Genomic DNA, 16,813 nt, shown 5'->3' with positions numbered 1-16,813 from the left:
CTTATCCTCTTCCTCGTCCTGAGGAGTTGTTTACCAAGCTCGCTGGGGGCCAGTTCTTTTCCAAACTTGACTTATCGGAGGCGTACCATCAGTTGCCGTTGGACGCTCCTTCCAAGGAATTTCTCGTTATCAACACTCCTTGTGGGTTGTATCAGTACCAGCGATTACCATTTGGCGTCGCTAGCGCACCGGCCATTTTTCAGCGGTTTTTGGAACAGCTCACGGCTTCCGTTCCACAACGAAACATTGTCTCGAAATTTGGTAGAAAATCCGAAGAAATTCTGGTCGTATGTAAAGTACACAAGCGGCAAGACGCAGTCAATACCTTCGCTGCGCAGTGCCGATGGTACTGTTATCGACGACTGCGCCGCTAAAGCGGAGTTATTGAACGCAGTTTTCCGAAATTCCTTCACCAGGGAAGACGAATGGAATATTCCAGAATTTGAAACACGAACATCTGCTAGCATGAGTTTCTTAGAAGTAGATACCTTAGGGGTTGCGAAGCAACTCAAATCGCTTGATACGGGCAAGTCTTCAGGTCCAGATTGTATACCGATTAGGTTCCTTTCAGATTACGCTGATACTATAGCTCCCTACTTAGCACTCATATACAACCGCTCGCTCACCGATAGATCTGTACCTACAGATTGGAAAATTGCGCAGGTCGCACCAGTGTTCAAGAAGGGTAGTAGGAGTAATCCATTTAACTACAGACCTATATCATTGACGTCGGTTTGCAGTAGGGTTTTGGAGCATATACTGTATTCAAACATTATGAATCACCTCGAAGGGAACGATCTATTGACACGTAATCAGCATGGCTTCAGAAAACATCGCTCTTGTGCAACGCAGCTAGCTCTTTATTCGCACGAAGTAATGGCCGCTATCGACAGGGGATCTCAAGTTGATTCCGTATTTCTAGATTTCCGGAAAGCTTTTGACACCGTTCCTCACAAGCGACTTCTAATCAAGCTGCGGAGCTATGGGGTATCGTCTCAGTTGTGCGACTGGATTCGTGATTTCCTGTCAGGAAGGTCGCAGTTCGTAGTAATAGACGGCAAATCATCGAGTAAAACTGAAGTGATATCAGGTGTTCCCCAGGGAAGCGTCCTGGGACCTCTACTGTTCCTGATCTATATAAATGACCTGGGTGACAATCTGAGCAGTTCTCTTAGGTTGTTCGCAGATGATGCTGTAATTTACCGTCTAGTAAGGTCATCCGAAGACCAGTATCAGCTGCAAAGCGATTTAGAAAAGATTGCTGTATGGTGTGTCAGGTGGCAGTTGACGCTAAATAACGAAAAGTGTGAGATGATCCACATGAGTTCCAAAAGAAATCCGTTGGAATTCGATTACTCGATAAATAGTACAATTCTCAAGGCTGTCAATTCAACTAAGTACCTGGGTGTTAAAATTACAAACAACTTCAGTTGGAAGGACCACATAGATAATATTGTCGGGAAGGCGAGCCAAAGGTTGCGTTTCATTGGCAGGACACTTAGAAGATGCAACAAGTCCACTAAAGAGACAGCTTACACTACACTCGTTCGTCCTCTGTTAGAATATTGCTGCGCGGTGTGGGATCCTTACCAGGTGGGATTGACGGAGGACATCGAGAGGGTGCAAAGAAGGGCAGCTCGTTTTGTATTATCGCGTTATAGGGGAGAGAGTGTGGCAGATATGATACACGAGTTGGGATGGAAGTCATTACAGCATAGACGTTTTTCGTCGCGGCGAGACCTTTTTACGAAATTTCAGTCACCAACTTTCTCTTCCGAATGCGAAAATATTTTGTTGAGCCCAACCTACATAGGTAGGAATGATCATCAAAATAAAATAAGAGAAATCAGAGCTCGAACAGAAAGGTTTAGGTGTTCGTTTTTCCCGCTCGCTGTTCGGGAGTGGAATAGTAGAGAGATAGTATGATTGTGGTTCGATGAACCCTCTGCCAAGCACTTAAATGTGAATTGCAGAGTAGTCATGTAGATGTAGATGTAGATGTAGATGCATAAACTATCTGGATGACATTGTCACGGGAGCCTCCACTGCGGAGCACCTTCGTAATTTACGTTCACTGTTTCGGGTTTTGCATTCGGCTGGGTTGAGGTGCAATCTGGACAAGTCACAGTTCTTCCAACCCTCCATTGAGTATCTTGGTTTCCAGTTGTCCCGTGAGGGCATACGCCCTCTCCGTGAGCACGTTGCGGCCATTAACGCTCTACCCCGGCCGTCTACGGTCAAAGAACTTCAGGCGTTTCTAGGCAAGATTGCTTATTATCACAAATTCATTCCATCCGCAGCAGCGGTAGCTTATCCTCTGCATCAGCTGTTACGCAAAAACGTCCCCTTCTGTTGGTCCGACGGGTGTGAGCAGGCTTTTGTCCGCCTGAAGGCTCATTTGCAGTCGGCGCCTTGTCTTGCCACATTCCGTCCGGGTCAGCACTTGGTTCTGGCGACTGACGCGTCACAGTATGGCCTAGGGGCTGTTCTCGCCCATCGGTATGAGGATGGGTCGGAACGACCCATTGCCTATGCTTCCAAGACCCTCAACGAGGCGCAACGGCGTTACTCTCAAATCGAAAAGGAGGCGCTCGCTATCATTTATGCTCTAAAAAAGTTCAGCGTTTTTTTGTATGGTTCTAAGTTTCACCTCATCACCGACCACAAACCGCTGGTCTCTCTGTTCAGCCCCTCGGCGTCACTTCCGGATAAGGCAGCTCACCGCCTGCAACGTTGGGCCTTATACTTGTCTCGTTTTCATTATGAGATTCACTACCGCCCCACGGCCCAGCACGCAAACGCGGATGCATTGTCGCGATTGCCGATGGGCCCCGACCCTGTTTTCGATCGCGATGAACTCCTCTGTTTCCACATTGATGAGGAAGAACGTCGTGCACTCGAGGGCTTTCCACTTACAGGTTCGCAGGTCGCGTCAGCTACTGCGCGGGACCCGGTCCTGCGTCGGGTGATCGGTTTTGTTCAACGAGGTTGGCCAGACAGGACCGGGGGCCGGGCATCGGATCCCCTTCGCAACTACCATGCCTTGCGCCTTCGTCTGTCTGTTCGTGATGGTGTTGTTCTTCTGGCCACAGATGGCGCATCTCCACGGGTCGTGGTGCCAGCCTCTCTTCGCAAAGATGTTCTCAACCTGTTGCACGGAGGCCATTGGGGTATTTCTCGGACTAAGTCCCTGGCCCGCAGGCACGTTTATTGGCCCGGCATTGATTCGGACATCGCCCATATGGTTGCTGCATGTGGCCAGTGTGCTTAACAACTGGCGGCACCTCGTACAATGCCCTCTCCGTGGCCTGATCCAGCTCAGCCATGGGAACGGGTGCACGCCGACTTTGCTGGCCCCTTCCTCGGTACTTATTGGCTACTGTTGATTGACGCCTTCTCGAAGTTTCCATTTGTTGTTAGATGTCCGTCGCCCACCACTGCGGCGACGACGCTGGCTTTGTCCAAAATCTTTGCGCTCGAAGGTCTTCCATCCACGATCGTCACGGGCAATGGCCCTCAGTTCTCTTCGCAGGCCTTCCGTGATTTTTGTACTGGACAAGGGATTCATCATGTTACCGCACCTCCCTTCCATCCGCAATCGAATGGGGAGGTCGAGCGCCTTGTCCGCACTTTCAAATGCCAGATGAAAAAATTCCTTAGTGATTTTTCCACAGATGACGCCCTGCTGCAATTTGAGTTCTTATCGCTTCACGCCTCTGGGTGATCGCAGCCCTGCTGAACTCTTGCATGGCCGCCAACCGCGCACTCTACTGCACCTGCTTCACCCTGTCAGGCCTTGTACTGTGTCCCCTAGTGCGGGAAAATACTCGGTGGGCGCCGACGTGTGGGCACGAGGGTATGGATCTCGCCCTAAATGGATTCCAGGGGTGGTCAAGGCTCTTCGCGGCCGCCGGCTTTGTGAAATCCGTACGGGCGACGGCACGGTTGTTCGCCATTACGACCAGATGCGCCCACGAGTGGTGGCCACGCCTGTGCCACCGCCCCATCCTTCGCCTCCACCAGCTCGAGACGCCAGTCCTGTCGCTGCTGCCGATCTACCGTCCGTGTTGATGCAGCCGCCGTCGCTGCCGCTTCCAAGTACTCCGGAACCGGCTCCAGTCGCGACGCCGCCTTCTCCGGGACCCATCTCGCTGGAGCACACTCCCAGGTCAATGACACCTATGGATGCTGCTCCGGAGTTTTCACCCATCATCTCATCCAGGAGGCACGTTCCTCGCACGAGCTTCCGTCCTGGACATTTTCGACCATACTCCCGTGTCTCTGCGCGGGATCTCCTCGGGGCCTCACAAGAGGCCATGGATGTCTCTGCGCTGTCCATGTCTCCAAGGAAGTGAGTGTTTATTTTTTTTCAAGGGGGGAAAAGTGCTGTGATAGTGCCACGACATTTAACAGTGCCGCCACGACAGTACGCACAAACGGCGATAGAGGCGCTCCGCAAATGAGATGAGCGCGGGAGCGCCACCTAGCTACGAACGGCACCGGCCGCATGTCACGGCACAGCAGTCGAATACGAGAGACTGAGTTGTAATCATGTGATCAGCTATTGTTTCTAAGAGAGAGTGTGAAAATCCACGCAATTATTGTGATTAAAGGTTATAACAGAGAGATCTGTTGTGGCTTTTTCTGTAAATGAGCAATGTCTTTTTTGTGTTGCTTGAGATTTTTATGCCTCTTGTTATCTATGTCTTTGGTTTCATTCTTGTGTTCCTTACTGCCGGTGTTTTGAGAGAAAACACTGTTTCAAAATAATGGTTCAAAATGTCAGAAACTTTCAACTTTTTGTTGGTGTCATGCATCTGAGAAGCTTCTTCCCATCTTCCTCTTGGTCATAAGTGATTGGAAGTTTCTACACTCTGTACTGAACCTTCTCACAGTCAATGTTCTTTTGTGATTTTGGCTGGGAAATAAATAGCCTGAGAAGGTTACCACATGGGCTTCACGATCACTAAAATTTGTATTTATGCACTTTGCAGTTTATGTTGTGGTTTTCAAATGTTTGGTCCAGAGCAGTAACAGTATTTTTTGTAATTATTGCTGGCATTGTTATTTGTTTTAAATCAAATGTATTTGCTGAGGTGAGCAGTAGTTCTTTTCTCCTGCTTGTTCAAAGAAAATCAATGTTGAAATCCTCACATAATACTGTTGATTTTTTTGCCTACATGCATCCTATTTTGTAATGTTTAACGTTTTTGTTTGAGAAATGTCCCAAAGTTCCCATTTGGAGAGCAATAGATACACATGAAAACTATATTTGCACCACTGATTTCTATGACTGTTGCCTCAAGGCCTGTTCCTGGATTGAGGTAATGAAGACAGTTTTGTATTTCAACCCACTTATAATTAAAATAGCAGTACCTCCATTTGTATGATTTCTTTTACAACAGTGATTGGCAAGTGCATAGCCCATTATCAAATTGTGCAGATTCTCAGCCGCGCAGGATTAGCCGAGCGGTCTAAGGCGCTGCAGTCATGGACTGTGAGGCTGATCCCAGCGGAGGTTTGAGTCCTCCCTTGGGCATGGGTGTGTGTTTGTCCTTAGGATAATTTAGGTTAAGTAGTGTGTAAGCTTAGGGACTGATGGCCCTAGCAGTTAAGTCCCATAAGATTTCACACACATATGAACATTTTTGTCTGCATGTTCTCAATGTTTTCATCTGTGATTGCAGTTTTGTAATGCTTTTTACATGGATAATCTTCAAGTAAGTATGGCTATGTTTGAATTAACTCACTAATTATGTACTTGTTGAAATTGAAGAAGCAGACACATTATAAACCGTCACAAACTTGATTACATTTCTATAAGCAAGGAAACTAACCAAAATATTTTGTGACTGCACTGGTTTTATTCATCTGAATGAAACACCATTACTTTGAAACCTCTACGAACAAAAGTATTCCACAGACCATGTTTCCTCCTGATTTATGTTATTGTGCAACATGTACAAACATAGCAAAAAATGTCATTGATATTAATGTCATATCTGTTATGACAGAATATTTCAGTTTGTCCTCACAACTTTTGCTGTGTTGCTTTTGAAAGTAATTTCATCATATGCCCCAATTAATGTTTCAGCTTCCATTCTAGGATTATAGGTCCATAAAAAAACTTAGTTATGCCAAAAATGGCTGAGGCCTTGTGGGAAGAGTGATATGTCTTGACCCCCACCCCCTCCTTCAGCCAGAATGTCACCCAGTCCAGAACTATATGCCTGTATCTATCAAAGTAATAACCAGAAATTCACCCACAATGTTACACAAAAGTAGAAATTGAATTAGAAGGTTTTGGAATGGTAATTCAATATTCCGTAAGTACATATACACTCCTGGAAATTGAAATAGGAACACCGTGAATTCATTGTCCCAGGAAGGGGAAACTTTATTGACACATTCCTGGGGTCAGATACATCACATGATCACACTGACAGAACCACAGGCACATACACAGGCAACAGAGCATGCACAATGTCGGCACTAGTACAGTGTATACACCTTTCGCAGCAATGCAGGCTGCTATTCTCCCATGGAGACAATTGTAGAGATGCTGGATGTAGTCCTGTGGAACGGCTTGCCATGCCACTTCCACCTGGCGCCTCAGTTGGACCAGCGTTCGTGCTGGACGTGCAGACCGTGTGAGACGACGCTTCATCCAGTCCCAAACATGCTCAATGGGGGACAGATCCGGAGATCTTGCTGGCCAGGGTAGTTGACTTACACCTTCTAGAGCACGTTGGGTGGCACGGGATACATGCGGACAAACTTTGTCCTGTTGGAACAGCAAGTTCCCTAGCCAGTCGGAATGGTAGAATGATGGGTTCGATGACGGTTTGGATGTACCGTGCACTATTCAGTGTCCCCTCGACGATCACCAGAGGTGTACGGCCAGTGTAGGAGATCGCTCCCCACACCATGATGCTGGGTGTTGGCCCTGTGTGCCTCGGTCGTATGCAGTCCTGATTGTGGCGCTCACCTGCATGGCGCCAAACACGCATACGACCATCATTGGCACCAAGGTAGAAGCAACTCTCATCGCTGAAGACACGTCTCCATTCGTCCCTCCATTCACGCCTGTCGCGACACCACTGGAGGCGGGCTGCATGATGTTGGGGTGTGAGCGGAAGACAGCCTAACGGTGTGCAGGACCGTAGCCCAGCTTCATGGAGACGGTTGCGAATGGTCCTCGCCGATACCCCAGGAGCAACAGTGTCCCTAATTTGCTGGGAAGTGGCGGTGCGGTCCCCTATGGCACTGCGTAGGATCCTACGGTCTTGGCATGCATCCGTGCGTCGCTGCGGTCCGGTCCCAGGTCGACGGGCACGTGCACCTTTCGCCGACCACTGGCGACATCGATGTACTGTGGAGACCTCACACCCCACGTGTTGAGCAATTCGGCGGTACGTCCACCCGGCCTCCTGCATGCCCACTATACGCCCTTGCTCAAAGTCCGTCAACTGCACATACAGTTCACGTCCACACTGTCGTGGCATGCTACCAGTGTTAAAGACTGCGATGGAGCTCCGTATGCCACGGCAAACTGGCTGACACTGACGGCGGCGGTGCACAAATGCTGCGCAGCTAGCGCCATTCGACGGCCAACAGCGCGGTTCCTGGTGTGTCCGCTGTGCCGTGCGTGTGATCATTGCTTGTACAGCCCTCTCGCAGTGTCCGGAGCAAGTATGGTGGGTCTGACACACCGGTGTCAATGTGTTCTTTTTTACATTTCCAGGAGTGTATTATAAAAAAGGAAAGACAATATAAGAGAAGTGAGTAAAGGGAAGAAAGTATAATCGAGAACTTATTTTGAAAGAGACTTGGTTTTGAGTAGTTTATTCTTTCTTCCATTACTCACTTCACGTCCTGAGGTCTGCATAACACCATATGAAGGAAAAGTGAATTTCAGTCTTTTCAATTTTATGCACTAAGAATCAAGTATCACACAATCACAATTTGATGAAACTTCTTTGTATTATTAATGCTGTAATTACTTATTAATAAATAACTCCTATTTGAAAACTTGAAAGTTACTGTTCTATTAGTAGTCACTATTTTCAAATCTAATTAATAATTTAATTATCTTACCTCTTTGAGATCAGGGAATTTGAGAGAGACTATTTCCTTATAAATACTTTCATTCATATTTATTACTTCTGTCTGCTTTATCCTTTTGAATTTTTGTTCCTGCTGTAATTTCACGAATGGCTTTTGCTCTGTTTCTAGGTGGTCATTATCTAGGTTCTTCTGACTGAGGAGTATTTCTATTGCTCGTTTCTCTTGTTTAGCATCCCATATTTCCTGTGCTTTCTGCCACTTTAATAGCTTTGTTCTTTTCTGCAATGCAAGTTCTGCTTCTTTAATGGCTTTAAGCCTTTCTTTCTCTAGTCGTATTTTCTCCTTTTCCTTTATCATTTTGAGTTTATGGAGGCGTTCAGCTTCTTTCCTTTTCTGCTTCAAAAAATCAGCAAATTTTTCTTTCCATTTTGTTGTCCATGATATTAATAGGCGTTTACACTCAACATCTTGTTCAAACATATTCCTCAGTTTTATAACCTAAAAGTGAGAGAAAATTTGCACTGAAATCCAAAAATATTATAAAGACCTCAATATGAGAAGTATCATTGAATTTGCAAGGTTAAAAACTAAGCAGTTGTGTGACCTGTTTATTATCAGAAATTCTAAATAGAGAGTGTTCATTTTCATTCATTGCAATCCTCAGTCGACAAGTAATCTTCCATGGTGACAAAACCCATCTCAAACATTAAAAACAGTTACAGGGCAGCATTAAATAGTTAAACCAGCTGCCTTTGGATGAAGAAGAATTTATGGAAGTATAATCACACTTAAAATTAAATGACATTCAATTTGGTGAGAGATTATATCTAAACTAAAGATGGTAGCTTCTGTATCTGTGGCAGTACATCAAAGCACACCATTCCATTTGTGAGTTGAGACAGCTTCTGATAAGGAATGATTTACTTCGATATTCCTATGTTCTTTTTGATTTGAATTCTTAAATTTCTTGCACGTTTGTGTATTTATAAGGCACAATTCAATATTAATAACTGTGTAGTGCATAGTACGGCTGATTGCATCATGACAGGCATTTGTTTTTGTTTGTAAAGCCAGTTACAGTTTTTAGACCCTTTAGTTTGATGGTAGCTTCCATCCCCGCAGCAGCACACCTGAAGCGCACCATTCCATTTGTGAGTTCATAGCTGCTTTGTTGGATCTATCCGCCACCTATGACACCATCTGGCGAGCTTAAAATTTGTGAGCATTATTCAGTGTCGGAAACTCACAAACCTACTTAGCAACATGCTAAGCATCAAACTTTTCCAGATTTACTCTGATAATGACAGAAGCAAAATCTTCAAAGTAAGTGACAGACTACCTCAAGGATCTGTATTGGCCCCTCTCCTTTTCAACTTATACATTTATGACCTGCCAACCACAACCTCTAGGAAATTCATATATGCTGATGGCACCTGTTTGGTAACCCAGAGCTCCAGTTTCACCACTGCCGAAAGCACATTAACTGCCGACATGGAAATCCTGGACACATACTTCAGGAAATGATGCCTCCGCCTAAACCCTCATAAAACTGTTACTTCAGCATTCCACCTATGGACTATACACCAGAAGTTAAACTCCGAGGACAAACCTTGCAGTACTGCAGCACACCGAAGACCTCAGATTAACACTCAATGGGTCCCTAACTTTTCGACAACATCTCTCCTATGTGGTCGCAAAAGTGAAGACCAGTGATAATATCATTCAGAAGCTTGCTGGTACCTCCTGGGGTTACAGTGCTCAAGCCCTAAGATCAACTGCTTGGCACTATCATACTCTGTCACTGAATACTGTTGTCCAACTTGGATGAATAGTGCTCATTGTAGCAAGATAGATGTGCAACTCAACCAGACAATGCAACTTATTATAGGCTGCATACATAGCACTCAAGCTGCAGTTTTAAGTAACATCCAATCTCCAGCTCTATGAAGATCAGATGCTCTCCTGAAGATCTGGAGAAACATTCAGGAGAACCCCCAGCTACCTGTACACAGTGATATATTAATAGCAGAACATCAGCGTCTGAAGTCAAGAAAACCACCTTGGCGAACTGCACAACATCATGAAGCCTCCGACTTTAACATCAATGAAGTATGGAGAAGCTAGTGGGAAGAATCATCAGTGTTCAACGGTCATCTGGTTGAAAAGCCTTCCATGCGAGTTCCAGGTTTCACACTCCCCAGACACCAGTGGAGAACCATCAACCACATCCGAACAGAACAAGGGAACTGCGGATGTCTAAGGCACAAATGGGGCTGGGCAACATCTCCAGATTGTGACTGTGGAGTTACACTGCAAACAATAAATCACAGTGTTGGTGAATGCCCAAAACGAGCCTTCGGGGGATCAATAAATTACATCCACCATGCATCATGTGAAGGGCTCAACTGTACCAACAGATTGGGCTTAGAAATCTAAGAACTTGTGTAATGTGTACATAATTTAGCATAATACTTTGGACATTTTATTCCATACCAGTATTTTGCTTGTCATTTCTTACACTGCATACTCTTAAAATTATGTATTTGATCCAAGCTCTGTATCATCATATGATAAACGATAAAAATTTGTTAGTTGACATAACTTCGAATAAGAAACAACTCATTTTGATTTTACTGTATATTTTTCAATTTAAATTCTTAAATTTCTGACATGTTTTTGTATTTACCAGGCCCATTTCTGCGTTTTAAGAACTGCATAGTGTATATTTCTGCCATATTTAGTATGGATAGGGACTGATTCCTGTGTTCAGATGCGATCTGAGTTGGTGACCATTTGCTCACAGCTCCAGGCAGTGCTGGCTTCAGTTATGCTGCTTGATGCTGTTGGCAAAGGGCATCACTGTGGGGAGCTGGATATGGGGAACCAATGGGGATCCAGCGCATCCCATGTTTTCCCCCGATTGGTCCACTACTGTGGTTGCACAGCATATTGCCTGCAGTGAGGCTGACTGCTCATCCCTGGTCAAGTGGGCAGTTGTTCCAAGGAGTGGCAGGCAGTGAAAGACTTCCCAGGGGCTGATTGAAGGGCCTTTCCAGCTTGTCTAATGAATAGGTTTCAGGTGATATTTGTGTCCGAGAAAGATCCTGAGCCAGATGCAGTTGTTTGCTCTATTTCAAAGGAAACTTTTCAGCCTGCAACATCTGGACAGTCACACAGAGGGTTGAAGTACTACTGGCCTCACAATGAGGTCTCTTAGGGACAGGGCAACCAAGCCAAGGAGCGGAAGAAGGCCAATGTGTGTTCTGTGTGTATACCAGGGTGAAAGGGAGTCATCCGAGATGTAGAATGGGTGCTTCTGGATGCCATGAAGAGCACTGGGTGCAACCAACTGTATGTGGTGGCTTATGGCAGTACTACTTATGTGTTTCACTTCAGACTGTAAGAGATTCTCTCCGGTTTCTGGTGGCTATCTGAAGTGGTAGATTGCCAGTCTTGCTTGTGAGATGAAGGTGGAGCCCACCATCTGCAGCAATGCCAACAGGACTGGGTGTCGATCTTTGGTAGAGAGCTGAGTAGAGGATCTCAGTTAGAGGCTTAGATAGTTCTACAACCATGTAGGCTGCAGATTGCTTGACTGGGCCATAGGATGGTGGCTGTTTGGGTTCTGCTTAATCAGGGGTCCACTACACCTTTGTTTTAGGTCAGAGGGTCTTGGGAAATTACAGAAATGGCCCCAGTTTAACAGGGCACAAGGCAAACACAGGATGAGGGTAGATTTAGCAACACTCGGCATTGTGGTTGTAAATTGTTGTAGCTGTGTTGGGAAAGAATCTGAGCTCCAAGAGCTAATAGAAAGCACTGAAGCTCAAATTGTTATATGTATTGAAAGCTGGCTAAAGCCAAACATATTTTCAATTGAAATTTTTAGACAGGACTTAACGGTGTTATGAAAGGATAGGTTAAATACAATTGGTGTAGGAGTGTTTATCGCTGTTTGAAGTAGTTTACCTTGGCAAGAAATTGAAATAGAGAGTTCCTGCAAGTTAGTATGGGTAGAGGTTATAACTGACAACCTGAAAAAGTTAATGATTGATTCCTTTTACTGACCCGCCCTCATCAACTCAGATAATACAGTTGCTGAACAGTTCAAAGAAAACTTGAGTCTCATTTCAACTAGGCACCCCACTTATACAATTATAGTTGGTGGTGACTTCAATATACCCTTGATATGTTGCTGAAAATTTAAGTTAAAAGTCAGTGGTAGGCATAAAATATCCTTCAAAACTGTACTGAATGGTTTCTCTAAAAATTATTTTGAATAATTAGTCCACGAGGTCACTTGAAGTGTAAATAATTGCAAAAACATTTTTGACCTCTTAGTAACAAAGGATCTTGAGGAAATACCAAGTGTCATGACAAGATTCAGGGATTAATGGACACAAGGTCATTGTAGCGACACGAAATACTGCACCATCCAAATACACCAAAAATAAACACAAAATATATCTATTTAAAAAAAGCAGATAAGCATTTGCTTGATGCCTTCCCACAAAAGAATCTCCACTCCTACCAAATTGACTATGTAAGTGTAGACCAGATGTGGCTGAAATTCATGGAAATAGTACTGTTAGCAATTGAGAGATATATGCCAAATAAATTAATAAGAGATGTTATTGATATCCCATGGTACACAAAACTGGTCACAACACTGTTGCAGGAGCAATGAAAAAAGCATGCCAAATGTAAAATCTCCAAGATTTGTGATGTTTTACTGAAGCTTCAAATTTAGCACAAATTTCAGTCTGATATATGCTTTTAATAGCATCCAGGTTGAAACTTTGTCTCAAAATCTGACATAAAATGCTAAGAAATTTTGATCGTATGTAAAGTACACCAGCAGCAAGGCACAATCAGTACCTTCACTGCATGATAGCAACAGTAATGTTACCTATGACAGTGCCACTAAAACAGAGTTACTAAACACAGTTTTCTGACGATGAAGTAAATATTCTAGAATTTGAATCAAGAACAGTTGCCAACATTAGAAACTACAAGATAGATATGCTCAATGTAGGAAAACAGCTTCCAATCCAGATTGTAAACCTGTTAGGATCCTTTTGGAGTATGCTGATACAATAGCTCCATACTTAGCAATCATATTCAACTGCTTGCTTGTCAAAAAAATACATGCCCAAAGACTGTAAAGTTGCACAGGACACCAACACTCAAAAAAGGAGATAAGAGTAATCTGCAGAATTACAAGTCCATATCACTAATGTCAATTTGCTGTCGAACATTTTGAACTGCCTCAAAGATTTATTGACAAATAGCCAACACAGTTTCAGAAAATATCATACCTGTGAAACACATCTAGCTCTTTAGTCACATGAAGTAGTGAGTGCCATTGTCAGATGATAACATATTGATTCCTTATTTTTAGATTTCCAGAAGGCTATTCCTCACAAATGACTTCTAATCAAATTGCAGGCCTATGGAGTACCATACCAGTTGTGTGACTGGATTTGACCAGTTGTGTGACTGGATTTGTGACTTCCTTTCAGAAAAGTCAGTCACAGTTCATAGTAATTGGCAGAAAGTCATCAAGTAAAACAAAAGTGATACATGGTGTTCCCTAATGAAGTGTTATAGGTTCTCACCTGTTCCTAACCAATATAAATTATTTAGGATACAATCTGAACTGCCTTTCAGACTGTTCTCAGATGCTGCTGTCATTTACCATTTTGCAAAGTCATCAGATGACCAAAACCAATTGCAAACTGATTTAGGCAAGATATCTACATGGTGCAAAAAGTGGCAGTTGACTATAAGTAACGAAAAGTGTGAATTCATTCATGTTAGTACTACAAGGAATCCACTAAATTTTGTATACAGCATAAATCACACAGATCTAAAGGCTATCAATTCAACTAAATACTTGGAATTATATTTATGAATAACTTAAAGTGGAACTATAACATAGATGAATTTGTGGGAAAAGTTATTTAAAGATTGTGACTTATTGGCAGGGCACTGAGAAGGTGGAACAGATATATGAAAGAGACTGCTTGTACTATGTTTGTCCATCCTCTTTTGGAATATTGCTGTGGAGTGTGGGATCTGCATCAGATAGGATTGCTAGAAGACATTTAAAAAGTTGAAAGAAGTGCAGCCTGCTTGGTATTATCACAAAATATGGGATAGAGTACCTCAGATATGATATGTGAATTAGGGTGGCAGTCATTAGAAAAAAGACATTTTTCACTGTGGTAGGATCTTTCCAAGAAAGTTCAACCACCATTTTTCTGCTCTGGATGCAAACCTATTTTGTTGGTGCCCACCTACACAGAGAGAAATGAGCATTGTAATAAAATAGAAGAAATCATAGCTCGTGCGGAAAGATGTGTTTGTTTCCCATGTGCATTTTTCAAGAGCAGAACGGTAGAGAAACAGCTTGAAGGTATTTTGATGAACACTCTTGTTTGACAATTTTGTCAACTGAAAATAATTTAGAAGTGAAGAAGACCATCCACCAGATAGTAAAAATATTGATACATCAACAGGCACACCCTCTGCATCTCAGAATACTGTAGCCATAACTTTCCCTGCTGATCACATGGTTCTGAAATTTTCCTTCTTTGGTGAGTTTTTGTGATATCATTCATTTACTGCCTCTTTGATTTGGTTCAAATAAAAGAAGCTATGTTTCATATCTAGTCATAATTTTTTTCCCCAGAAACTCCTATCCTTGAAAACAGGAGCACTGCAGGAGTTGGGAGGCAATTGTTCTTCATGTCTGTTTACTCTCATTAATTAATATTCTTGGCAGTCATGTTGCACAAATCTTGAGTATCCCAGTTGTTGCGTAATCATCATCACACTGCCTTTACTGAAGAGGATAATGCAACACAAATCATCTGCAGCCACCATGAATGATATCATTGACTCACTGAACGTTGTATGGAGTTGCTGCAGTCACCGGTCTGCCATTCCACATTTCTTCAGCCAATGGTCTTTGCCCTTCAGCTTCGTTACAGCATCTAACAATGCTGATAGCCACTGTTGCACCACTTTTGTAAATGCGAATGGATGTTTCACCATCTGCATTAAAGAATTCTATCACTGAACTCTGTCTAAAATGAACATCAGTGTTGGCCATTTTGTAAATGACTGCAGTGCTGGCATCTGTTGACACAGAAAGTTACTACTGCAGTGGACTGGTGAAGAGGCTTTGTGGAATAGCACCAAATTCATTTTTTTTCACTTAACAAACTTTATTAAAGGAGAAAAAATTAGGCATTACTTTTTGACTGACTGTCATATATACATACATAGCCGCTACACACACACACACTTGTAGAGCTACATTTTCACTTAACGAGCTTTATTAAATGGGAAAAAAGGAGGAATTACTTTTTGATGAACCCTCATACATAAATACATACACTACCACATGTATGCTTGTGGAGCTGCAGTGTGCTTGATGGGCACACAGTGCTTGGACTGCTGAGTTTGCTGGGTAGACTGGGGTGAGTGGTTGTGGTGAGTAGGGTGGGTAGAGGGAGAAAGAGATGGGAAGCAGGAGGAGGGGTTGGAGACGTGTGACTGACAGTTCATAGGGAGGCAGAAAGTGTGTGGGATATGAATGAAGGAGGGAGAGACAGCAGGTAAGTGCGACAGGAATGTGACACATGGGCACTGGAGCCAGTGAGTTCATGCAGCACATGATTATGATGACATGGAGGTATGGACTAAGAAGGGACTGACAAGACAGAGAAAGGGGAGACTGTTGAATAGAGGGTGTGGGTATAGTGGATTAGTGAAGAATGAGACCAGGAAGATTATGAGAGCAAAGGATGTATAGCAAGGATAACTACCATCTGCTTAGTTTAGCTGGTGCTGGGGGGCAAGAATCCAAATGACACGATTTTTGAAGCAGCCATTGAAATCAAGTATGTTGGACTCAGCAGCACGTTCTGCCACTGGGTGGTCAACTCTTCTCTTGGCCACAATTTGGCAGTGGCCATTCATTCTGATGGACAGCTAGTTGGTGGTCATGCCCACATGAAACGCTGTCCATAAATTGCAGCAGAGGTAGTATACAATATGGCTGCTTTCACAGTGGCATGGGATATCACAACTGGTTCTCCATAGAGATATGACAGCTGTGGCAAAGAGCTGGGAGTGGGAATGGCATAAGGATGGACCAGAATTGCCTACTGACTAACTTCAAACAAGAGCAAGAAATGTAATAAATTTACAAAATCTCCTCAACTCATAGCCTGCTTTTGTGTTTAACACAATTCACAGATTTAAGGAAAATACATTAATCTGCCTGTGCATGCAGATGATTGCAGTAATAATATGACATGTTAAATATCCTTGTAAATTGATTAACAGATAAATAAAACTACTACTACTACTACTACTACTACTACTACTACTACTACATATTCCTACAAAAGCTGGAAAGTCTCTTATTACTAACAACCCATTTACATCTCAAGCTTTTGTCAACAAAAGTCAACCCCTATTTAACAATTCTACAAAATAGTTTTCCTCTCCACCAAGAAGAAACTGCCTTCTTTTCTGTCCCATGGGCCCCAAATATGACACTGATGTGGAGCCACACGTCTTTAGACAACAACATTTGTCTCTGCCCAACCTCTCATCCAGTTCTGTGTATCGGCACAATATTTAAATACAGAATTAAACACCATCATTAGAGCACACATAAGAGACAGAGGTGATATCTCTTTCACATGACTCAGTTATTTACTAGCCATTT

The 16,813-nt window shown here is 43.5% G+C and overlaps 1 protein-coding gene across 1 annotated transcript in view; it reads right to left on the bottom strand.

The window, feature by feature from the left end:
- LOC126298308 (dynein axonemal intermediate chain 3-like) overlaps positions 1–16,813 on the bottom strand; it is a 311,679-nt gene that overhangs the window by 26,419 nt on the left and 268,447 nt on the right. Inside the window, exon 16 of the mRNA XM_049989604.1 lies at positions 8,098–8,565. Coding sequence (XP_049845561.1) covers positions 8,098–8,565 — 468 coding nt within the window. The remainder of the gene's footprint in view (positions 1–8,097; positions 8,566–16,813) is intronic.

This window comes from Schistocerca gregaria, chromosome X (genome assembly GCF_023897955.1).
Source record: "Schistocerca gregaria isolate iqSchGreg1 chromosome X, iqSchGreg1.2, whole genome shotgun sequence".
NCBI lineage: Eukaryota > Metazoa > Arthropoda > Insecta > Orthoptera > Acrididae > Schistocerca > Schistocerca gregaria.
Note: the sequence above shows the minus strand (reverse complement) of the source record. Positions and strands in the feature narration are given on the sequence as shown.